Below are 26,339 nucleotides of genomic sequence, written 5' to 3'. Positions count from 1 at the left end.
ACTCGTAATAGGTCATTATTTTATAAAAGAAAAATTTAAGTCACTCAAGGATAGCTGCGATAGAGGTATCCCTCAGGCGGTTGATGATCTGCGTCTGATTCCAGTGGAGTTTCAGATCTAGAGCCCGGGAGTACGCTTAAAATTGACTCCAAAGACCCAACAGCTGCGGTGGTGGTATCAGGCCGTAGCATGTTGTCTGCTACTGAAACCTCGACGGGCTCCACTAGCCGACAGATGACTGGTCAGCAGGGGCTTTTGACGAAGACACCTGGTACGAGTCTTAAGGACAAGGCCGAACCTATTATTTCTTCGCATGCCTATAATTTGCCTATGCCATCGGCCTTCCTCTGCAAACCAACACGTTCTTTAAGAGGTTCTTATCCCAGGGAATTGTAAAGCGGACGAGCTTACGAGACTAGGAACTTCCCTACACATTCCAGGGATACTGGAATCTGTGTGCATGCCTCTAGCCCCAAGAACAACGATAGATAGATGGTCACAAAGAGGGGGCTGTGAGCATTCCAAAAGTATGTGGCCTGATCTAGACTTTAAGAGGATTACCGCTTTGTTGTCATTGACTAGAGCAGACGTCTCAGTCGTTGTGTCCGTCATGACAGGTCACTGTCTAATCGGAAAACATGCTGACAGACTGAAGGTTGCCAGCAACGACTTTTGCAGAAGCTGTGAGGACATCGAAGATGAAGAGCCTATTGAACACCTTCTGTGTGTGTGTGTCCCTGGCAGTTGGCACCAGTTGGTACTTTTTTTCTAGATGGAGCTAGAAGTCTGAAGTTTTGCATATAGGTACAAGTAGGAAATATATGGGTGACTAAATGATCTGTTCAAAATTCTTACATTTCGGTACCAAAATTGGTACCATTTGGTACTTTCTTGTACTTTCTTTACAGATGGTTCTAGAGCTTACGCAGGTTAAACTAAGAAAAATGTTATGGGTGACTATAATCATTTTACAATTCGTTCATTTTGGTACCATTTAGTGCTTTCTGGGCAGATATAGCTGGAGATCTGAAAATTGACATGTAGGTAAAGTTTACAAATATATGATGGGTCACCAAATGATTTTTTCACAATACGAACATTTTGGTAACAACATTGATACTTTCTTTGCAGAGGGAACAGTTCCTAAATTTGGGATGTAGGTACAACCAAGAAATAAATGATGGATGACTAAATGATCTATTCAAAAATCGTGCATTTTGGTACCAAAATTGGTACCATTTTGTACTTTGTGTTCAGATGTATATTGAGATCGGAAATTTGGCATGTAGGTACAACTAGGAAAAATATGATGGGTGACTAAGTGTTCTATTAATATTTCGTACATTTTGGTAACATATGGTACTTTCTGTTCAGATGGAGTTAAAGGTCTAAAATTTGGCATGTAGGAACAACTAACAAATATATGATGTATTGCTAAATGATCTATTCGCCATTCCCATATTTTGTTACCAAAATTGTTACCATATACTAATTTCTTCTTAGATGAAGTTAGAGGTCTGAAATTTGAAATGCAGGTACAATTGGGTAAAATATGATGGGTGACTAAATGATCAATTCAAAATTTGCACATTTTGGTATCAAAAAGTGCTAAATAATACAGAATTGTAATTTCTTTACAGGGTGATCTTAAGCTCTTAAAATTGGGATTCAGCTACACCTTGGCTATAAATTTTGGGAGACTTTTTTCAAAATCGAACATTAAGATACTAAAATATACAAAAAAGTACATTCTTTACGAATTTAGCTAAAGCGCTCAAATTGGGATTCATTTGTATCTTAATAAGTTTTCCTATTTATTTATTCTTGGTAGTATTTGGCACATTCTTTAAAGAAGAGGACAGATTTCTGAAATACTATACGCAATTATGACAAAATTTCATAATCTTGCAAACTGAGTGACTACCTAGGTTTTTGAAAGTTTTACCCTAAAAAGGGGGTATGAAAGGCGGGGCAGCGAAGCGGACCACCGGGATGCTAGTCTATACATATAAGTGAGTGAGTGATTGATTGCTGACTGACTGACTGATTTTAAACGGCTGAAGTTAGAATCATGAAATTACGCACGAATGTTGGTCATGAGTCATAGACACGGATAAGGCTGGACTTGGTAATATTCGTACGTTTAGATACTAAAAACTACCGAAAAGTACAAATTGGAACATATTTTGGTATCAAAATTGGTACCAGTTGGTATTTTCTTTACAGAGGAGCTAGAGGCCTGAAATTTAGCATGCAGAGACAACTAGGAACAATGTAATGGGTGAGTATGAGCTTTTCCGTACTTTTGGTACCAAAATTCGTACATTTTAGTACCAAAATTGGATGGATGGAGCTAAATGTCTGAAATTTGGTACTAAGAAATATATGATGGGTGACAAAATGATCTATTTGCATTTCGCACATTTTGGTACCAAAATTGATACTATTTGGTACCTTCTCTGCAGATGGAGCTAGAGATCTAATATTTTGCATGTAGGTGCAGCTAGAAAATGTATAAAGGGTGACTAAATGATCTATTCAAAATTCATACATTTTTGCAAATGTGCAATACATTACGAAACAGTTTATTTTCGCCTAAAGCGAACAGGAATACAAATCTCACCAGAATTGGAAGGAAACGGTCTTATTGTGGTATAATTGAAACCTCGAATATTGGGCGACTAGAAGTTTTTTTTTTTGAAATTCGTACATTTATGTACCGAAACGTAAAGAATGGTACTTTCTTACAATTTGAGCTAAAGCTCTGAATTATTGGATGCAGGTTCAACTTGACAGTATATAGTAAGCAACTGGAAGATTTTTATACCCTCCACCATAGGATGGGGGTATACTAATTTCGATTTGTAACACCTTGAAAAATGCGTCTAAGACCCCATAAAGTATATATATTCTTGATCGTCATGTCATTTTAAGTCGATCTAGCCATGTCCGTCCGTCTGTCCGTCCGGACGTCTGTCTGTCGAAAGCACGCTAACTTTCGAAGGAGTAAAGCTAGCCGCTTGAAATTTTGCACAAATACTTTTTATTAGTGTAGGTCGGTTGAAATTGTAAATGATCCATGTTTCGATATAGCTGCTATATAAACCGATCTTGGGTCTTGACTTCTTGAGCCTCTAGAGGGCGCAATTCTTATCCGATTTTATTGAAATTTTGCACGTAGTGTTTTGGTATCACTTCCAACAACTACGCTAAGTATGGTTTACATCAGTCCATGTTCTGATATAGCTGCCATACAAACCGATATTGGGCGCACCTCTAGAGGGCGCAATTGCCGTTCGATTTTATTGAAATTTTGCACGTGGTGTTTTGGTAGCACTTCTAACAACTACGCTATGTATGGTTTAAATCGGTTTATGTTTTGTGTAGCTGCCATATAAACCGAACTTGGGTCTTGACTTCTTGAGCCTCTAGAGGGCGCAATTCTCGTCCGATTTATTTGAAATTTTGCACGAAGTGTTTTAGTAGCACCCAACAACTGTGCTAAGTATGATTCAAATCGGTTAATAATCTGGTATAGCTGTCATATAAACCGATCTTGACTTCTTGAGCCAATGGAGCGCGCAATTCTCATCCGATTTGGCTGAAATTTTGCATGAGGTGTTGTGTTATGACTTCCAATAACTGTGCTAAGTATGGCGTAAATCGGTTCATAACCTGATATAGCTGCCATATAAACTGATCTAGGATCTTGACTTCTTGAACCTCTAGAGGGCTCAATTCTCATCCGATTTGGCTGACATTTTGTACCACGCCTTCTCCCATGGCCTTCAACATACGTGTCTAATATAGTCTGAATCGATCAATAGCTTGATACAGCTCCCATACAAACCTATCTCCCGATTTTGCTTCTTGAGCCCCTACAAGGCGCAATTCTTATCCGAATGAAATGAAATATTACACAATGACTTCTACAATGTTCAGCATTCATTTACGGTCCGTATGGACTACAACTTGTATACCCACCACCGAAGGATGGGTGGGCATAGCTGCCATATAGACGGATCTCTCGGTTTTAGGTTTTGGGGTCATAAAAGGCACATTTATTGTCCGATTTGTGCGTTGTGTTAGACTCTTCGACATTTTTCTGCAACTTGGCCCGAATCTGTGGAGATTTGGATATAGCTGCCATGTAGTTTTGGCCCCATAAAAGCCGCATTTATAATCCGATTTCACTGAAATTGGACACAGTGACTTATGTTAGGCTCTTCGACATCCGTGTCGTATATGGTTCAGATCGGTTTATTTTTAGATATAGCTACTAAAAAGACCCATATTTTGTTATACACAATTGAACAATGATGCGTACTTATTACAATTTGGTCCAAATCGGAACATATTTCGATATAACTGCTATGGGACATAAGGTATGCAATTTTCACTGGATTTTGATGGAAGGTGGTTTACATATATACCCGAGGTGGTGGGTATCCAAAGTTCCGCCCGGCCAAACTTAACGCCTTTTTACTTGTTTTTTTATTAATTCGTACATTTTGGTGCAAAAACTACAAAATCTTACTTGCTTTACAGATTGAGCTAAAGCTCTCAAAATTGGGATGCCCATAATTTTGAGAGAATAAACCGGGTGACGAGAAGATTTTTTTTTCATTATTGGGATTGATTGAACTGGAGCTCTCAAAATTGGGTTGCAGTTGCACTTTGAATTTAAATACCAGGCGACTGGAAGATTTTTTTAAAATTCGCTCAGTTTGGTACAAAAACGTACAAAATTCTACTTTCTTTGCGGATTGAGCTAACTGGAAGATTTTTTTTTTTTTTTGAAAATTCGTACATTTTGGTACAAAATGGTACTTGCCTTACAGATTGAGCTAAAGCTCACAAAATTGGGATGCCCTTAATTTTGAGAGAATATACCGGGTGACTAGAAGATTTTTTTCGTAATTGTACACAAGGTACTTAAACATACAAAATGGTACATTCCTTACAGATTGTGCTGGATCTCTCAAAATTGGATTGCAGTCACACTTTATTTGTAAATGCCATGCGACTAGAAGAATTTTTTGAAATTCGTACATTAACGTACTAAAGCGTACGTGATTCGGCCCGGCCGAACTTAGTACGCTTTTACTTGTTTATTTTGTAAACAAATCTTTGTTTTTGTTTGTATAGACTCAGAAACTATATCTTCAAAAGCTGGTACTATATTCGCTTTTCGCGATCATTTTTGCCTATTCCTTTTGTTTAGATAATTGATTTTAAAGCAGAAATCCTTGATAGGCCATTCCCTCATTAGTTTTTGCACAATTTTAATAAAATTGTTATTTTATCATTGTTTTACGTAATGTTTCAACAAAGTAGTCCTGAAAAAACTGTTTTCAACGGTAAAAAAACGAACATAGTACCAGTCATAACATAGAAACTCTAAAACGGCTTAATCGATTTTCATGCCATTGCCACAGAATGAAGGGACCAAAATCCAAGGTGTATGTTTAAGTTCAAGTTTGATTCGGGTATATTGACCCTAGCTTGTCAGATTCTAAGGAGTAACTAACTCTTCTCTAATGCTTGACCCGCCACCTTTCTCCATCTTGTAATTGGTAACACTCGTTATCGTATTTTGCACATTACAGTCCACCAGTAATGTAATAATATTAAAAGGTAATCTTGTTTCCCTTCCTTTCGTGCTTATATTAAATAAAGCTTGCGGCGAACATTTTGGAACATCTCGGAGTACATGGCTAAAAGAAGTTGGTTCACTGGCAATAATTTTGTTTTGTGGTTACTTCAACCCATACTAACATCGACAACATTACACTATCATCCTTCATTCGCAAGCATTAATATTACATTAATTATAAGGTAGGTGTATTGCAGTATTTTTCCTTTGAAAAGTGAAATGATCGCAATTAAAAACAACAAATATTGTAGTCATTCGTCCCAAAAAAAAAGTCGTCTCACAACGTCTCGCACCGCCATCAATAATCAATTTATTTGGTTTCGGGCTTCGTAATCGGTTATGTATTTATGTGTATAACTGATGTGTTTCAGGACTGAATCATATCAACTACCAATTATTCTATGCTTGCACTGTTACATGGCCAAGGACCTGCGTTATTTGTCATAAAAATTTAAATTATGTATTTTCTTCAGAGTTGTCAACGTCGGATGCAACAGTGGTCAGACAGGGAGACGGTGAACCATTCCTAACATCACTTTCTCTGCCTTTCGACTCTCCTACACCGCCACCTATGTCGGAGCTGCAATGGTTAATGACGAAAGCAAAACAGACAGGAAACGAGGTACTAATAGGTGCGATGCGAACTCTCACCACACTTCGTGGGGAAGTACCAACATTAATAAGCGGGGCCAAGCCCTGGCAGAATTCTTGAATACTAACGACCCAATAACATTTAAAATTGGTAACACCGCTTCCTTTGCTAATAGGATTAGGGAGGAGGTTTTAGGTGACAATATGTTCGAAAAGTTTAATCGATAAGGATTAGAGGTTCTTCATTGACCATTCCTTCTCCGACCATCGCTACATTAGTTTAGAATAGCACGGCCAGCACCGAATCCGATAAGATTCCGTAAGAAGTTTAAAACCAACTTAAAAAAAATGCGGCAGACAAATCGGAAGAAGACTTGGGCAAGATAATTTCGATTGAAGATATTGATGACAATGTCAACAGGATTACGAATGCAATAATTGGGTCTTTCGAACATAGTTGTCCTTTTCGAGAAAAGAAATCAGTCGAAGAAAAATCCTGGATGACCGGGGAGATAAGGAACATTAGGAAAGGAGTCCGCTGTCTTTATTACAGAGAACGTCTTAAAGAAGCGGAAGTATATTACACACGGCTCAAGGAATACAATAAGATTACCAGAGCGAAAAACGTGCCTCCTGGAAGATTTTCTGCGAACAGGTCGATAGAGTTAACGACGCCGGGAAGATGGAAATGTTTCTCTCAAAAATCCATTTTCAAACCAAAACGTTGGTAGACGACATGGCAGTGAGAGCAGAGACAACGGAGGATACGTTGAGGCGTTTGATGAAAACGCATTTTCCTCAGGATACGAAGGAATTCACGGAGACACCCACCGAAATCTCCGAAAAATGAGGTTGATCGAAGGCTTATCATAACGGAGTTTATGGTCAAGAAAGTCTTAAGGAGCTTCAAACCATTAAAATCACCCTTACCTGACGGAATATTTCCGTCGTTACTACAATAGGAGGTCGACTATCTGCCACCTCATCTGGCCACTATTTTCACAGTGTGCCTGGGACTTGCATATAATATATATATATATATATATATATATATATATATATATATATATATATATATATATATATATATATATATATATATATATATATATATATATATATATATATATATATATATGTGTATATGTGTATATATTGGATTGCCCAAAAAGTAATTGTCGGTAATATAGTAGTAATATAGTTGGCGTTGACAAATTTTTTCAACGGCTTGTGACTCTGCAATTGCATTCTTTCATCTGTAAGTTATCAGCTGTTACTTTTAGGTTGCTTTAGAAAAAAGTGCGCGAAATTTTGTTTAAATTTGTTTGTTTGGAGTCAATATTAATATGGGTACCACATGTTTTGAAAGAAATTCCTTTGACAAACCGAATCAACGCTTGTAATATGCACCTTAAACGCAATGAATTCGATCCGTTTTTAAAACGAATCATAACTGGAGATGAAAAATGGATTCTTTACAACAACGTTAGTCGAAAACGATTATGGTCCATGCATGGTGCACCAGCTCTAACCACTTCAAAGGCTGATATCCACCAAAAGAAGGTTATGCTGTCTGTTTGGTGGGATTGGAAGGGTGTGGTATATTTTGAACTGCTTCCAAGTAACCAAACGATTAATACGGATGTTTACTGTCAACAATTGGACAAATTGAATACAGCCATCAAGGAGAAGCGACCAGAATTGGTCTATCGTAAAGGTGTCATATTCCACCAGGACAACGCTAGACCGCACAGGCAACCCAATATATATATATATATATATATATATATGTATATATGTATATGTATACACCAAACTGCTGAGGCGTAAGTAAGTATCCGTCTAATCACGCTTCTGTAGAGACAGTGGACCATCCTCGGATTCAGGTCTCATTTCGAGCCTACGTCTACATATTTTTCCACATCTGTGAGCCTTCTCATTACGCTCCCGCATGTGACAATTCAATCCTAAGAATTTGACCTTGTCAGATATTTGTTGAGGAATCGTGGCGTTAAATTGGCCCACCTTCGCCTTCCCCGTGAACAGGCATATTTCAGTCTTCTCTGGGTTAACAATGTTGGATCCTTACCTTTAGGAAGTATTATAACATCGTTTGCATAGCACACGTTTTCAAATCCCTCCTCAGTCAGCATCCGTAATAGGTGATTTATGGTGGTCACCCATAGGAGTGCCGATAAAATGCCCCTCTCTGACGTGCCCTATGCCACTTTCTCCCTAATATTTATATCATGGGACCATCAATTTATCCACCTGTTCCTAAGCATATGGTTTACCCCGTCTCTAAGGACCCGATCGACCCGTTACTGGTTCAAGGATTGGATTAGCTCATTGTATATATATATATATATATATATATATATACATCACCTGAAACACCCTATCAGTATTGCCCGATCTTTCAGTGTCCCTAGGTCCAACGGGCAACGACTGCGGTCACCACGTTCCATATCTCTAGATCCCAACGACGTCGATGTAGATTTCATTGAAACTTCTTGCGCATTACGAAATTGAGCAAGTCAGATTCGAAAGTTTGTACTTGCGTTCCCCCGAATTTAGCTCCTTGACGCCGACATTCTCAGCTGTCTAGTGCGAACTTTCAGGCATAAAATTCCGAGTTGGACTTCACAAGAGCATCGGAGGAGATTTATAACCGTGGCCGATCCTCCTCCTAGTGACGTGGTTCACAGTCTCTCCTTGCCCCCTTGCGACACCCCTATATTTGAAGGTGATTTCCTGACATGGCCTACTCTTTGAGGTTTGTTTCACGCGGTGTTCATCAATAAGTTCCGGTTGACTGATGTTGAGCGGATATGCCATTTGGTGCGTAAGACCAGTGGTGAGGCTGAGGAAAATGTTTCGGAATTTCCTTTGACCTATCATAGTTTTGGGGCCGACTTTAAAAATGCCTACGATAATAAGCGTATTTTGGTTCATAACCAGCTCAAGAATCTTTTCGCTATCCCGGTAGTTTCGAATGAAACTTCTACTGGTTTGAAATCGATTCAGTTTTAAGGTTTCGACGGACAATTGGGATCGAATTTTAGTTTTCATTTGTCTTCGACTTTTACCTAAAATAACCCAGACTTTGTGAGAACAGAGCGTGAAGGATAATGCTGCCCTGTCGTCGTGGGCAGAATTTGACTCCTTTTTATCGGAAAGGATTCGGACTTTGTTGTATCTTCACAATCTTAGAGCTGAGGATACTTCGAAACGCGTCAATGATAAAAAGATTAAGACTCATTTTGCGAATGCTTCTTATCCTTAATCGCTTCGATCTTCATCTCAACCTTCATGTGTGCTTTGTACAAAACAAAGTCACAAACTTTCGGCTAAATTTGAAGATAAGTCGTATTAAACGACATCGATTGAGCTTGAATTGCTTGATAAGGGTCATGAGCTTATTAATTGTTCTAGTAAATATTCGTGTTCGAAATGTAATCGGCAGCATCATACATTATTGCATCAGAGTTCGTCTTCGAGTTCGACCAAGACATTGTCTAGTGCCGCTCCTACTTTCCATCCTGCGAATTCTTCTACAGATGAAACGCAACCTTCAACTTTGGCTGCTTGTGTATTCCGGCAGGTCTTTTACATTTCGCTGAACAAAGCAGTGCTTTTGGAGACTGCTATGATCAACGTAGTTTACCATGGTGTTTCGGAGTCGTCTTTTCTTACTGAAGGTTTTCGGAAAGGTTTAAAACTTCTAGTTTCGTCGACTAGTGGTATGGTATCGGGCATAAGTGGAACTGTTTTGGCCACGCAAGATAGAATTTTTGGTTTAAGAATGGTTTTGATTGTGATAAAAACAACGGCTTTGGTTTTACCATCAATATGGGGTAATTTGTCGTCACATAGTGTGATGAGAAAAAAAATAAGTGGAAATAAGTCTGCCATTTTGGAACGGATAAATATATCTTTATTTATTATACATGGTTATAGCTGAGGTGTTATCCATTTTACATGCAAATTTTCAGGGCCCAGGAATTTCCAGGGTTCCATTGATGGGCCTTCAAAGTTGGTCACCTCGGCCCTACAAAATTTTGTTTGGGCTGTCAATAGCGCATTTATGGTCCGTTTTAAATTTTTTTGCTGGAAAGAGCTTAAAAATCCCTACAAAAAACAGACCTAAATGTGCGTGATATCTTTTATAGAGTCTGAAAATGTTTTGCGCCATCCAAGGATTGAGGTCTCTGCGGACATTTTACTAAAAAATGCAAATTTTGCAAACATCTTTTACCAGTGTGGGGATTTTGGGTGTTTCCATTAAGAAATGTAGCCAAAATTTTTACTAATTTTTTTAAAGGATATTCGTCTACATTTTGTGAAAAATTACAACGATGTCTATAGTAGTTTTGGTTTTATAATATTTTCAATTTGAATGTTATTTTTCACAAAAGTGTATTTTGCAAATCGGATCATAAATGCGCTTTTTACAGCCCGAACAAAATTGTGTGGAACCAAGGTGACTAGCTTTGAAGGCCCACTATGGACCCCTGGGACTTCTAGGGTCATGAAATTTTGCACTGGATAACATCTCAGCTATGACCATATAATATTTCATGAGCATATCTCTATCCGTTTCACTTATTTTTTTTATACCCACCACCGAAGGATGGGGTATATTCATTTTGTCATTCCGTTTGCAACACATCGAAATATCCATTTCCGACCCTATAAATTATATATATTCTTGATCAGCGTAAAAATATAAGACGATCTAGACATGTCCGACCGTCTGTCTGTTGAAATCACGCTACAGTCTTCAAAAATTGAGATATTGAGCTGAAATTTTGCATAGATTCCTTTCTTGTCCATAAGCAGGTTAAGTTCGAAGATGGGCTATATCGGACTATATCATTGATATAGCCCCCATATAGACCGATCCATCGATTTAGGGTCTTAGGCCAATAAAAGCCACATTTATCATCCGATTTTGATGAAATTTGTGACAGTGTGAAATTTGTGACAGAATTTGTAAGGCACCCCAACATCCTCCGTCAATTTGGCTCAGATCGGTCCAGATTTGGATATAGCTGCCATGTAGGCCAATCCTCCGATTTAGGGTCTTAAGCCCATAAAAGCCACATTTATTACCCGATTTTGCTGAAATTCGGGACAGTGAGTTGTATTAGGCCCTTCGACATCCTTCGTCAATTTGGCTCAGATCGGTTCAGATTTGGATATAGCTGCCATATAGACCAATCTCTCGATTTAAGGTTTTGAGCCCATAGAAGGCGCATTTATTGTCCGATGTCGCCGAAATTTAGGACAGTGAGTTGTGTTAAAACTTTCGATATTATTTTTCAATTTGGCTCAGATCGGTCCAGATTTGGATATAGCTGCAATATAGACCGAACCCCCGATTTATGGTTTTGGAGCCATAAAAGGCGCATTTATTATCCAATTTCGCCGAAATTTGGGACAGTGAGTTCTGTTAGGCTCTTCGACATTTATCTGCAACTTGGTCGAAATCGGTCCAGATTTGGATATAGCTGCCATATAGACCGATATCTCGATGAAAAGCCTTGGCCCAATTAAAGGAGCATTTATAATCCGATTTCACCGAAATTTGACACAGTGACGTATGTTAGGCTTTTCGACATCCGTGTCGTTTATGGTTCAGATCGGTTTAGTTTTAGATCTTTTATACCTACTAAAAAGATCAAAATTTGGTTTTACACAGTTGAACAATGACTTGTACTTATCAGTATTTGGTCCAAATCGGAACATATTTCGATATAGCATTTTTCCCCGGATTTGACGAAAGGTGGTTTACATATATACCCGAGGTGGTGGGTATCCAATGTTCGGCCCAGCCTTTTTACTTGTTTTTCTTCATCTCATTCTGCATCATTGAAGTATCAAATGCCACGATAACAACTGGCTGATCCGGATCTTTTTGTATCTCGTCCGGTGGATATTTTGCTAGGAATGGATTTGCATCCGAAAGTAGCCGTGAATGATTGTTTGCAAAGTTTGGCAGGGTCGTTAATAGCTCAAAATAGTGTATTCGGTTGGGTTTTAATAGGTCCTATACCAAGGCAAATATTCGTTCCTTCTTAGCTACAATCGGTAGAAATGACGTGGAGAAAGTTGATCGCTTACGACACAAACGAACAATTGCTCGACGCGATTTTGTTGTGAGTAAATCGGTCGTTGCTAACCGGAAGCATCAATTACCTCTGCGTCGCGAATTTTCGATCGGAAAACGCCGTTTTGGGGCGACCTAACAATGCACTGGTCTTGTTGATCAACTCGCTTTTGTTATACCCACCACCATAGGATGGGGGTGTAAGACTCCATAAAGAATATACCCCTATGCGTTCAAAGGTATTTCATGCCATGTCTGAGTTTGGTATCGCTGTAAAATTAAGAGGACTTGCTGATTAACGTTCCTCAGTGCGAATAAGAAAATATGTCCTTGAACCATTTAATACCAAACGAGGTTTTAGTGTACTAGGAGACAGCCTATGAATTTGAATAACCATACGATAAACAAATAAATTAATGTAGATCCGAGATGGCTCTGAACACAACATTTAAAGATATATTCATTTTTAAAAATCCACTTCAGGATGTAGCGAAGCACATACAATATTTTACTTAATTCAAAATCGGAGCAGATTTCCTCAACGAAATACTGTTTTTATACCCTCCACCATAAGATGGGGGGTATACTAATTTCGTCATTCTGTTTGTAACTACTCGAAATATTCGTCTGAGACCCCATAAAGTATATATATTCTTGATCGTCGTGAAATTTTATGTCGATCTAGCCATGTCCGTCCGTCTGTCCGTCCGTCCGTCCGTCCGTCCGTCCGTCCGTCTGTCTGTCGAAAGCACGCTAACTTTCGAAGGAGTAAAGCTAGCCGCTTGAAATTTTGCACAAATACTTCTTATTAGTGTAGGTCGGTTGGTATTGTAAATGGGCCATATCGGTCCATGTTTTGATATAGCTGCCATATAAACCGATCTTGGGTCTTGACTTCTTGAGCCTCTAGAGTGCGCAATTCTTATCCGATTGGAATGAATTTTTGCACGACGTGTTTTGTTATGATATCCAACAACTGCGCCAAGTATAGTTCAAATCGGTCCATAACCTGATATAGCTGCCATATAAACCGATCTTGGGTCTTGACTTCTTGAGCCTCTAGAGTGCGCAATTCTTATCCGATAGGAATGGAATTTCGCACGACGTGTTTTGTTATGATATCCAACAACTGTGCCAAGTATGGTTGAAATCGGTCCATAACCTGATATAGCTGTCATATAAACCGATCTTGGGTCTTGACTTCTTGAGCCTCTAGCGTGCACAATTCTTATCCGATCAGAATGAAATTGTGCACGACGTGTTTTGTTATGATATCCAACAACTGTGCCAAGTATGATTCAAATCGGCCCATAACCTGATATAGCTGCCATATAAACCGATCTTGGGTCTTGACTTCTTGAGCCTCTAGCGTGCGCAATTCTTACCCGATCAGAATGAAAAATTGCACGTCGTGTTTTGTTATTATATCCAACAACTGTGCCAAGTATGGTTCAAATCGGTCCATAACCTGATATAGCTGCCATATAAACCGATCTTGGGTCTTGACTTCTTGAGCCTCTAGAGTGCGCAATTCTTATTCGATAGGAATGAAATTTTGCACGACGTGTTTTGTTATGATATCCAACAACTGTGCCAAGTATGGTTCAAATCGGTCCATAACCTGATATAGCTGCCATATAAACCGATTTTGGGTCTTGATTTCTTGAGCCTCTAGCGTGCACAATTCTTATCCGATCAGAATGAAATTGTACACGACGTGTTTTGTTATGATATCCAACAACTGTGCCAAGTATGGTTCAAATCGGTCCATAACCTGATATAGCTGCCATATAAACCGATCTTGGGTCTTGACTTCTTGAGCCTCTAGAGTGCGCAATTCTTATCCGATAGGAATGGAATTTCGCACGACGTGTTTTGTTATGATATCCAACAACTGTGCCAAGTATGGTTGAAATCGGTCCATAACCTGATATAGCTGTCATATAAACCGATCTTGGGTCTTGACTTCTTGAGCCTCTAGCGTGCACAATTCTTATCCGATCAGAATGAAATTGTGCACGACGTGTTTTGTTATGATATCCAACAACTGTGCCAAGTATGATTCAAATCGGCCCATAACCTGATATAGCTGCCATATAAACCGATCTTGGGTCTTGACTTCTTGAGCCTCTAGAGGGCCCAATTCTTATCCGAATGGAATGGAATTTTGCACGACGTGTTTTGTTATGATACCCAACAACTGTGCCAAGTATGGTTTAAATCGGTCCATAACCTGATATAGCTGCCATATAAACCGATCTTGGGTCTTGACTTCTTGAGCCTCTAGAGGGCACAATTCTTATCCGATTTGAATGAATTTTTGCACGAAGTATTTCGTTATAATATCCAACAACTGTGCCAAGTATGGTTGAAATCGGTCCATAACCTGATATAGCTGTCATATAAACTGATCTGGGGATTTGACTTCTTGAGCTTTTAGATGGCGCAATTCCTATCCGATTTGGCTGAAATTTTGCATGACGTATTTTATTTTTACTTTCAACAACTGTGTCAAATAAGGTTCAAATCGGTTCATAACCTGATATAGCTGCCATATAAACCGATCTGGGATCTTGACTTCTTGACCCCTAGAGGTCGCAATTATTATCCGATATGCCAGAAATTTTGTACGACGGATCCTCTCATGACCATCAACAAACGTGTTTATAATGGTCTGAATCGTTCTATAGCCCGATACAGATCCCATATAAATCGTTCTCTCTATTTTACTTCGTGAGCCCCAATGGACGCAATTCTTATACGAATTGGCTGAAATTTTACACAGGTCTCCAACATATAATTTAATTGTGGTCCGAACCGGACCATATCTTGATATCGTTTTAATAGCAGAGCAACTCTTTTCTTATATCCTTTTTTGCCTAAGAAGAGATGCCAGGAAAGAACTCGACAAATGCGATCCATGGTGGAGGGTATATAAGATTCGGCCCGGCCGAACTTAGCACGTTTTTACTTGTTTCCATTTATATTTCGTCGATATCTCCACAGCACTTGATTATTATACCCCCCCATAAGATGGAGGTATACTAATTTCATCATTCTGTCTGTACCACCTCGAAATATGCATCTGAGACCCCATAATAGTATATATATTCTTGATAGTCATGTCATTTTAAGTCGATCTAGCCATCGGCTGGGATTGTAAATGGGCTAAATCGGTCCATGTTTTGATATAGCTGCCATATAAACCGATCTTGGGTCTTGGCTTCTTGAGCCTCTAGTAGGCGCAATTATCGTTCGATTTGACTAAAATTTGAGACGTAGTGTTTCGGTATCACTTCCAACAACTGTGATAAGTATGATTTAAATCGGTTCAAAATCTGGTATAGCTGAAATTTTGCATGAGGTGTTTTGTTATGACTTCCAATAACTGTGCTAAGTATGGCGCAGATCCGTACATTACCTGATATAGCTGCCTATAAACCGATTTGGGATCTTGACTTATTGAGCCTCTAGAGGTCAAAATTCTCATCCGATTTGGCAGACCTTCTCCGATGACCTTCAACATACGTGTTAAATATGGTCCGAATCGATCATGATACAGCTCCCATATAAATCTATCTCCCGATTTTGCTTTTCGAGCCACTACAAGACGCAAATCTTATCCGAATGAACTGATATATTATGAAAAATTTTTTAAAGATAAACCTTAGCCCAGATTTGGACCTGCCTCGAAGTTATATTTTTGAGGCAAAATTTCAATAAAATTTGTTGTGCGTGCTCAATGCATTTTGCTAAACTAAACTTTTTTAAAGTCTTTTTATAATGCCTTTCTATTCTTAATAGATACAAAAAGAAACCACTGGTATAGTCTGGACACAATTCCAATAACATTTTTTTTTATATAAAGATAAAATTTAAAGACAACATTTTAATGAAATCTTTTCTAAAGACTAACTTTAAATGAGGATAGCTACGATAGTGATATCCATTAGGTGGTTGATAATCTGCGCGGGAGTAGGCTTAGAATGGACTCCAAAGACCCAACAACTGCGGTGGTGGTATCAGGCCGTAGCATGTTGTCTGCTACTGAAACCTCGACTGGCCACATGCTCCAGGCTCCACTAGCCAACAGACGACTGGTCAGCAGGGGCTTTTGACGAAGACAACTGGTTCGAGTCTTAAGGACAAGGTCGAACCTTTTCTTTCTTCACATGTCTATAATTTGTCTAGGCCATCGGCCTTCCCCGGCAAACCAACACGCTTTTTAAAAGAATGGGATAATAGAAGACACATCGCTCTCAGGTTTATTGAGAGGCTTGGTGCGAATGATCCTAAGACTCTCACTAACAAAGAGAGATTGTTAGTGAGAGAGAGATTGTTAGTGGGCTCGGGAATTCGCTGCACAGGCAAAGACTACGCGTCTAGATTCGGAAACTGCACCGCAGTCAGCCAAAAGGCTGCGGTCACCTGGAGGGCATTCCATGTCTAAAAGAACTAGAGTGAACAAAAGTAAGATGGGTTCAAGAACCTGTGCTAATGTCGTTAGGGACAGTTTGGTGAAGGCAGTTGTCAACAGGGGAGAAGAACAGGGCTGCATACCTAGGAAAAATTGGAGTGGCATAGTCAATGGACTGTCATCAGTATTCTCCAAAGTCCTTGCGGAATTTCTTGGGTCTGCTCCAGTTTGTGGCGATGCAGGCTGGTATCGGGGCCGATACAGACTAATTGCTTTCGGGGATCAACGCTCAAGTGTAATGTATCGTTGTACGCTAAAAAAGATTGGTGAGATCTGGCCAGGTGCAGCACTAGATTTAGTCAAGAAAGAAGACATCCCTTTTCGACCAGTGGTGCATGCTTGGATATCAAGAATTTTCTCAGATCCTAAATCTATACTTGGAAGACTAAGGGAATGTAATCCTAATCTTTCAACCACCGACTGGAAGATTGGTAGATTGGATGAGGCTGATAGTGACCGGAGACATGCAGTATCCATATTAAACTCCGGCTGTCGCAGACCTCAACAAGTATGAAGGAGTTGTATCGTACGGATTCAACAAGTTGAAACTGAAGATCTATGGAAACGGTGGGGTTGGGGAATCAGGAGACGACTCAGCAGTTGTTGCTGAACACTTGCCTGAGGAACTATCGACCACATCGCTGAGACTGAAAACCCCCCTGCCACAATCTAGTCAGAAAGGGAAGGCAAAGAAACAGGACAAGACAAGCCCAAGGTCTCAAGGTGTGTCAAGGGCTGGGCACAAGGTATGCGCCAGCGGCGAAGCACGAAACTCAAGAAGTACATCGACAGCAACAGCTAGTGAAGCATAGAAGAAGGAATCATCCACACCGCAAGTGTCCAGTGTCCTGAGGAAGAGTGGTTCCACAGCTTTCTCAAATACCCATGGATGGAAGCTCATCATGACAAGATCTAACGCATCTTGCGTGGTTCTTATCCAGGATCCGAGGGTGTGTGGAGGAATGTTTAGTGGAATAAGAATTCTGGGATTTAAACTAGATAAGAGTACTGGGAATGGGAGACTCAGAGCCTGTATTCTTGCAAAGAGATTCAAAGTTACAGCCTTCAAACCTTAAGTTGCTGGTTAAATCCGCTCCTGTAGGGAAGAAGGGCCTCATTGTAGGAAGTGATGCCAATGCACATCACCAGATAAGTTCGGATGTCAACGAAAGGGGTGATTGGCTTGTCGAATATATTATAAGTTGCAATCTTGCGATTTGTAATAAAGGGGATAAACCCATCAGGAACAGGCAGGAGGTTGTAGATATTACCTTTGTATCGGAAGATATAAGCGCAAAAATATGCGACTGGGAAGTGTTGGGCGACCACAGCTTCTCTGGTCATTGTTATATAAGTTTCAGCCTTGGAGAAAATACTGCAAAAGTGGTCCCTCGGCTAAACATAACGAACGAGTAGACGTCTCAGCAGTTGTTGCTGAACACTGCCTAAGGAACTATCGACCACATCGCTAAAGTCTGGTGGATTACAGACCCTACAAGCCCAAGGGCTGGCATCAAGGTGTGCGCCAGCGGGGAAGAACGGAACTCAAAAAGTATTTCGACAGCAGCAGCTATGGGGGAATCTTCTACACCGAAAGTGTCCAGCGTCCTGAGGAAGAGTGGTTTCACAACTTTCTCCCCTGCCCATGGATGGATTGAGATACATTGCGCCACAAATTCTGCACGTCTATGCCTTCTAGACCAGAAAAGGGAATGGAAACTGGTGACGATATTTACATAGTGGTCAAGCGGATCACAATGGCCCTGAATGACTCGCTTGTGTCAGCATGTCCTCGTGCCAAGCCAAGGGGCAAACAGCGACCGCCATGGTGGACCCCAGAGCTGGTTGGTCTAAGGAAGGACTGCAGAAAACTCTTCAACAGAGCAAAAGCCACAAGAGCACAACACGATTGGTACATCTATTAGGGCGAGCTGAGAGAGGCTCAGAAAAAATCCTGAATAGAATTCGGCAGCTCCATGGAGGATACATCTGAGGCTTCTAGGCTAAGCAAGATTATGTCCTCGGGACCTATTACGGTGGGGTATATTCAGAAGTCAGAGAATATATGGACAATGTCTAGTGAGGATACACTGAACTACTCGTTGATACACATTAACCAGGAAATTCTCCAACGGACAACGTGCCGCCAGAAGAGGTTGTCACTGGTATGCATTCGGAAATTGTGTCTGACCCGCAGATCTCTCAGCGAGATGGTTGAACAGTTCAAAATTCACCTATTCTAGGTACCGGCCCACAGAGATGTCCCAGGGAATTGTAAAGAGGAAGAGCTTGCAAGACTAGGAACCACTGCACACATTCCAGGGATAATGAAATCTGTTGGCATGCCTCTAGCGAGTTTTCCATTAAGTTTTCAGAACCAGGCCCGAAGGACATCGATTGATAGATGGTCACAAAGAGGAGGCTGTGAGCATTCCAAAACTATGTGGCCTAATTTAGACTTGCAGAGGTCTACTGCTTTGCTGTCATTGGCTAGAACAGACGTCTCAGTCATTGTGTTCGTCATGACAGGTCACTGTCTAATCGGAAAACATGCTGACAACTGAAGGTTGCCAGCAACAACTTTTGCAGAAGCTGTAAGGAAATCGAAGAAGAAAAGACTATAGAACACCTGTGTATATGTCCCGCACTGGCAGTCAGAAGGAGTTCCAATTTTAGTTCTCATTTCTTTGAGAACCTGTCTGATTTAGCGGATGTGAACATTGGCAAGTTATTGAGCTTTGTAAAGCGATCTGGATGGTTGAACGGTAAGAACTAGAACGCCTCCTCCTTCTTCTGTCCCTGTGGTATCACAATGGACGAAAACGTCTAAATGAGTCTAATGGCAGACTGCCACTTAAACCTTATCTAACCTATCTCTCGATTTGACATCTTTAAATTAAATCTGGGATCGATTTATATGGAAGCTATATTAGGTTGTTGTTGGTCGGTCCAGCTCGAAAAATCATCACGAAAATTTTTACACATCACTTTCTAAGCCAAAAAACAAACGTTATCAATTTTGGGAAAAATCGGTTTATATTTAGATATAGCTCCCATATATATTATTCGCCCGATTTCCACCTAAAAGAGAGTAGTTACAATAATTTTGGACGGATATGCATTAGGTATGAAATGTTATATTACCCAACTGAAAGCCTCTGCCAATTTTTTTCAAAATCTGTTCAGATTTATATATAGTTGCCATTATAGTGTTCCATTAAATTGTTAACATCTTCCAATTGTGCTTAAATTTTGGAAATCTTAAAATCTAACAAAAGGAAGCATTTTAGGTGGGGTGCCGCTAAAAAAACCGACATAGATTTTTTCCCTTTGAGATAAAAATAGCAAATTTGCAAATTTTGCCCATGAACATATCACTAAGGAACAGGGGCAAACTTCTCACATATCAATGAGTGCAGTCCGATTCAAGTTTAAGCTCAATGAAAAGGGTCCTACCTTTTATAGTCGAATCAGAACGGCGCGCCGCAGTGCGACACCTCTTTGGAGAGAAGTTTTACATGGCATAGTACCTCACAAATGTTGCCAGCATTAGGAGGGGAAAACCACCGCTGATAATTTTTTTTTCTGATGGTCTCGCCAGGATTCGAACCCAGGCGTTCAGCGTCATAAGCGGACATGCTTACCTCTGCGCTACGGTGGCCACCTTTGAGATAAAACCTCTCTAATTCCACACATAGTATGACGCATTTCCACCACTTGGTAAACAGGCCACCATCAAATACAAAGATTTTCAAATTCCCGGGTTTCCCAAAAGCATTCTCAATGTCAAGAATGTGTCAGGAGGCTTCCGTAGCACAAAGGTCGGCCGTTGAAGAGAAGCGTCTGGTTTTGAAAACATCAACAAATTTTTCAGATATCCTTTTACAATTACTAGTTACATTTATAATGTAATCAAGAATATTAAAATTTTCAATAAAGTGGTGTCGCTTTTAATAGGTCCCGTATCAATGAGTCAAAACTTAAACCGAACAGCTCTCATCGACAATTATCCTGCTATTCCTTACTTGACTGTTCGTAGAAAGTGACAAAATTGATACATTTGCTTAGCAACAATCCCATGGATGTGTCTAGGGGATTGACGCGTTGGAGTCCTCCATCGGCAAGGGCTGACGCCTTAGTCTATAACATACTACAATAACAACAATAGCGAGAGAAAATTATACTCAAATAGCTAGATCAAACAGAAGATTTGCGAAGATTGTTGATTGATAAGAAGATTTGCGAAGATTGTTGATTGATACCGCCTTTTATAGAACAGGACATACGCGGTATAAATAATCGGTATAATTACATACTAATCACTTCCATAGCGATCAAATCCCGGAAGACCTTTACGCTTTCTGAATAATGAACAATGTCGATGTTAATGTTAAATATTCTAAAGTAAGCATTTATGAAAACATATGTCCTTATTTACCAATTTCTTCTCTTTGCAGCATGTCGTTCAGTGTGTCATAGTTGCTGTAAAGACAATTGGTAATATTGTCCTTGTGACATGTCTTTTGCAATTCATGTTCGCTGTCATAGGAGTTCAGTTATTTAAGGTAAGTATGTGCGTTTAAATATATTAATTTATATAGTATTATTGATTGATTGAGATTTTTTTTCAAACAACATATTATGTTCCGATCAGTTATAAAACCGTACGGGGGGTTCTGGGCGAAGCATTCCTTCACATTTCTATTTCACATTCTCTAATTTTAAGTTTGCTTGCAATCCCATCGATATTACTTCTGAAACAGCGGGCGTTCAAATCAAGCAAACCGCTTCTAGGTTTTATAAAATTTTGTAATAAAATTGGAGTAAGTCTTTGTCCCAGACGGGTGTAAATAAGAGTCGACTGTGTTTGCACGAAAGATATTTTAGTCCTCTATCTTAAGAAAATCTATTATGTCTTTTGAGAATTTACATTGTGGTATCTGAATGTTAGGGGTTGAGAAATCTACAAAGTCACATATATTTGTCCATTCATTTACCCAGAATACCTTTAGTTCGATTATTTTCGTTGCCAGTATACGAGGTAATCTATGATGACTAAGCCGTAATATCTTGATTATATAATCGAAATCCATCCTCAGCATCGTCACAAATAGAGAGTTAAATACAGTCTCGAGGTAGAGTACATAGTTCGGAGTGTTAACCGGTATATATAGCATTTTCTTTATAAAAAAACCTAAATAACTTTTCAACATCATCAAATCGCTCGAAACCCCAAACCTGTACCGCATAGAACATAATTGATCTGGAACATGCTTCAAATATTTTAAGTTTATTGTTCTTAGATATTTTAAAATTGCTTAAATATATTGACCATGAAGAATTTATTGTCATATTCTAATCAGAGATCTTGCTCCTCAGATGATTCCTAAAAGACAGGTTGTAGCAAATATCTACACCCAGATATCTATAAGTATTGATGCAATCCTTGGGTGAGATGCAATCATTGGGTCCTTACAGAACACAACAATCTTGGACTTGGATAAATTAATTTTCAAATTCCATTTTACACAATAGTCCTCTAGGTAAGGTTAGGTTAGGTTGAAAAGAGGGCGCAGATATTAATCCGCCCGATGCCACTATGGACATACTCGTAAGCCACCAATCATCTTGTTGTGCGCTCTAAAAACTATAAAGTAACCTCTAAAAAGAAAATTTTAAGTTAGGAATTCCGTGCTACTTACAAATTCCTTAATTGTTTTCAATACCACTCCCCTAAGTTGATTCATGTCCGGTATTGTATCTCCACCTAAGTGCCGGTATCTGTTAGACGCGAAAGCCGGGCAATGACACTTGCCACACCGATTTTACATAAGTAAGCTCGTAGTCCTATCTGTCCCGGGATGATACCAATAGCTATACTGACCCCCTTCTTGCTTCCTTTTAGTAATGGAAGCAAGAAATAGTCCTGAAAGGAGTTGATCATTTCCTGTAAATCAGCAGAAGAATCGGACAAAATCACAATATCGTCGGCACAAAGCAAAACTTTAATGTTAACATTCGCAACATTAACACTACCGGGAATTTCATCTGGGAGATCATTTACATATAATGAAAACAGTGTCGGACTCAAAATACATCCTTGTCTGATACCTGATTCCACGGAAAAAAATTATCCGACAACTCGTTTTCATCCCAGTTTCTAGTCCTAGTTTCCTTGTATAAAAGATCCAAAATTCGTATGATTTTTGTTGAGAGGCCAAGACACGCGAGTTCAAAAAATAGACTACTTGTAGGTATGAAATCGAAAGCAGAAGAAATGTCAACGAAAAAGGCGTAATTAAATTTGATAATCAAATTGTAAAGATATACAATGTTCAATTAGTTGAAAATATTGTCTACACTAGAGTTCTCCTTCCTAAATCTCGCCTGATATTCATTCAAAATGCTACTTCTCTCAAGCCAGGCATTTATTCGATTCAGTAGTATCCCATTGAAAATCTTATCTATGGTATTCATAAGGGACAGGACCCTGTAGTTAGATGCTGTATAATGGAACTAAAAGTGATTCCCGAAAAAAGAATGGTGTTTATGCCACATGAATTTTGTTCATGCTGCATAAAATATGTAATTTTAATATTTTTGAATTTTAACGGCTCATCTATGAGCACTCCTAAATTGGATTTAAAAATGCCCAAAGAACTTAACGATACATTCTGACAGACGTGTGTTCTATCAGATATGACATACATATTCACCTCAAACCAAAACCAAGTGGAAAGAGCTATTTCCGCATGAAAAAGAAATACCTCCTTCTTGTTTGGTTATCATCGTTCGACTGGTAAGATCGCTATCCAGTGACAAATAAAACCCTAATTCTCCAAACCATCCCTAAACAAACCTTATGTTTTTATTTCTATTTCTTTTGGTTTCGGGATCTATTTGTTTACTACATTCTTGTGGAGTGCAAAGTCATCGATTCTGTAGAGCATCTTTGACTTTGCTTTGGCTTATGAGACGAGTTCCATTTCCAACAGGTGGATTTCACTCCCGCATACGCACATTTTGGTCCAGTACGAGCCGGATTATATCTGTGGATTCCATTGCTACATAGGGGAACATCGCTCAGAGAATTCAACTCCAAATCATCATTACCACTCAAACATCATAAATACAAAACAGGTTAGTTTACGTTTTTCCTTCATCTTCGTTTTCATTTCCAAACAAGTGCTGTGAGTGTGCGACATTACAAGTGTGTTTCTCAAATTTTATGGGAATTCTAAGAAAATAAAATAATTAACTATTAAGGTAGAGAATTCCGCATATTTTTTTTTTTTAAGGGGAAAAATTATGAAAGTTTCATCACAATTTCAAATCGGCTGAACGAAAATTTCGATTTGGTTATCTTGTGTCCCGTCATCATGAAATTCCTTTAAAGAATAATATTTATTGGATCATCTCTAAAAAAGGAGGAACTGCATGGAGAGAGTGGAGGCCAAACAGATAGAACACATAATTTAAAGTTTTGCAATTCGGTGAGTTTTTGTCTGGATTTTTTATCGATTTCCGAACAAACAGCAGGTTTTTGCAACATTTATTGTTTGTCTTTTTCATACATGATTGACAACCTAATCATTTTTAAAACATTTCCTGCTCCCCATCTCCATCCCCCCATATCAGGCCTCCTGTCTCCATTTCCACCTATTTCTAATGCCATCGGTTTAATATAAGAAGATCTCTTTTAGTATTCTTGGCATTTCCTCTTAAGCCTCGTCTCCAGTTTCATATCTCTTTCTACTCGAGTGCGTTTTTCTCTTAAGAAACCTCTTAAGTTTTTATATCACTCAAAAAATTTTTTTCGAGTTTCACTCAAAAGCATTCTTTCAGTCTTTGCTCTCTGTTTTTTATCTCTTTGTCTCACTATCATCCACATTAAGGAAGCAATGTGGAGCCTAACAATTCACACGGCATAGACCACAGAGATAAAAAGAGCATAAGTGAAACCCTCCGCTACTGTGTTTGGCTATCCCACAGCCACAACAAAGCCCATATCATTACTTATTATTTTCATTTTTGTTTTTCTTTTGTCTCCACTTATGTGGCGCACTTTGTCACAGTAGGCCCTCGCCGAACGTGATATAAAAGGATACTAAGGTATATATTCCATAGCTACAGTTCGCGAAATCGCAGAACAAAGGATATTATTTACGGCATATCGTGTGAACTTTGCCTTGTACCTAATCTGGAAGAATTGATTTATGATACTGGTGGACCTGTTTATGTTCTGGTTTCAAGTCGAATTTAGAGATAATATGATAATGATAAAAGTTATTATACAGTATAACCCATATAGAATTTATTTTCTTTTCTTTACTAGTGATTAGCTGATATTTTTAATTTTAGATTTAAATTTTTTAATTTCAAAATTTTTGAAAACTTTGATTCCTCCAAAACTCAAATTGTCGTAATTTTAAAAAAAAAAATATTTTTTTTAATTTATTGAATCGAAAACCATCGTTTTCTATTATCTTTATTATTGCATTATCATTGTACGGAATTTTTGGTTATTAGAGGGCGCCCTGTAGTTGATTTGTGCAATCATTTTGGGTTTGCATACAGACTCTCATTGCAGCGGAGGTGATCTGCTGTATCTTCAATTCCCATACTCTCTGCTTCTCTTCCTTCGTATCAGCATCCACACACCTGGGAATTACTCTCAGCAGACAACTCTAATATTGGAAATTCCAAACATAAAAGGGTCATTGACCTACCTTCCAATATTGTGTCTTTATGTTGGCAAACAGCTGACTGGGCAATGGTGTTACATACATATAAGAAATGATTTGGTGGATTCTTGAGATAGTTTGAATATATATATGTAGATGCCTGTAAGGGCTACCCATCAAACCTTTTTGAAATTTTGTTGTTCATATTGAAATTTCGTTTTTAAGGAAACTTATTGATTTATTGGGAAATTCCATTCCTTTTTCACCCACATTTTCTTTTTCATCCATATTTTCATCTACATTCATTGCGGAGTTTTCGTTTCCGATTTTCTTTTGGCCGTTTGTGATACGGATAGTTGCCCGTACACTGGACAATATGTCCCTGAATAGATTTATCCGGTTGTCCGACAGGCTAGTAGAGTTTGAGGCGAACCTCAACGATAAGCAGACGCCTCTATCGTCCCTTTTCCTGATAGAGACTCACCAGGACGAATTACGCTCTATTTGGCATGACACTAAGCTTGCCTTTGAGCAATGCCTTCTTGATCTTGAGGAAGAAGACGAGGAGGATGACGATGGACAGGAGGATGTGGCCTCTGATAGGACAACAGTGAAGGGAAAGTTCAATAGTGCGTACTCTTCTTTTTGTCGATGTAGTGCTAGACTACGAGAGCTGATTCAGGATTTATCCCCTCCTGTAGTCAACCACAGTCCTGTTCCGGTGGAAAGACATGCTCCGGTTTCGAGTACAGACCTTCCGAATGGAATTCGACTTCCACCTTGCGACATTCCTGTTTTTGACGGGGATTATTCTGCGTG

The 26,339-nt window shown here is 39.1% G+C and overlaps 1 protein-coding gene across 6 annotated transcripts in view; it reads left to right on the top strand.

The window, feature by feature from the left end:
- Nucleotides 1-26,339, top strand: part of LOC106091696 (muscle calcium channel subunit alpha-1) — a 479,054-nt gene that overhangs the window by 311,612 nt on the left and 141,103 nt on the right. For all 6 annotated transcript variants that reach the window (XM_059370822.1, XM_059370821.1, XM_059370825.1 and 3 more), the window contains one exon: nt 21,294-21,401. In XM_059370822.1, coding sequence (XP_059226805.1) covers nt 21,294-21,401 — 108 coding nt within the window. The remainder of the gene's footprint in view (nt 1-21,293; nt 21,402-26,339) is intronic.

Source organism: Stomoxys calcitrans, chromosome 1, assembly GCF_963082655.1.
Source record: "Stomoxys calcitrans chromosome 1, idStoCalc2.1, whole genome shotgun sequence".
NCBI classification, from domain to species: Eukaryota; Metazoa; Arthropoda; class Insecta; order Diptera; family Muscidae; genus Stomoxys; species Stomoxys calcitrans.
This window is presented reverse-complemented; position numbering and strand designations above follow the sequence as displayed.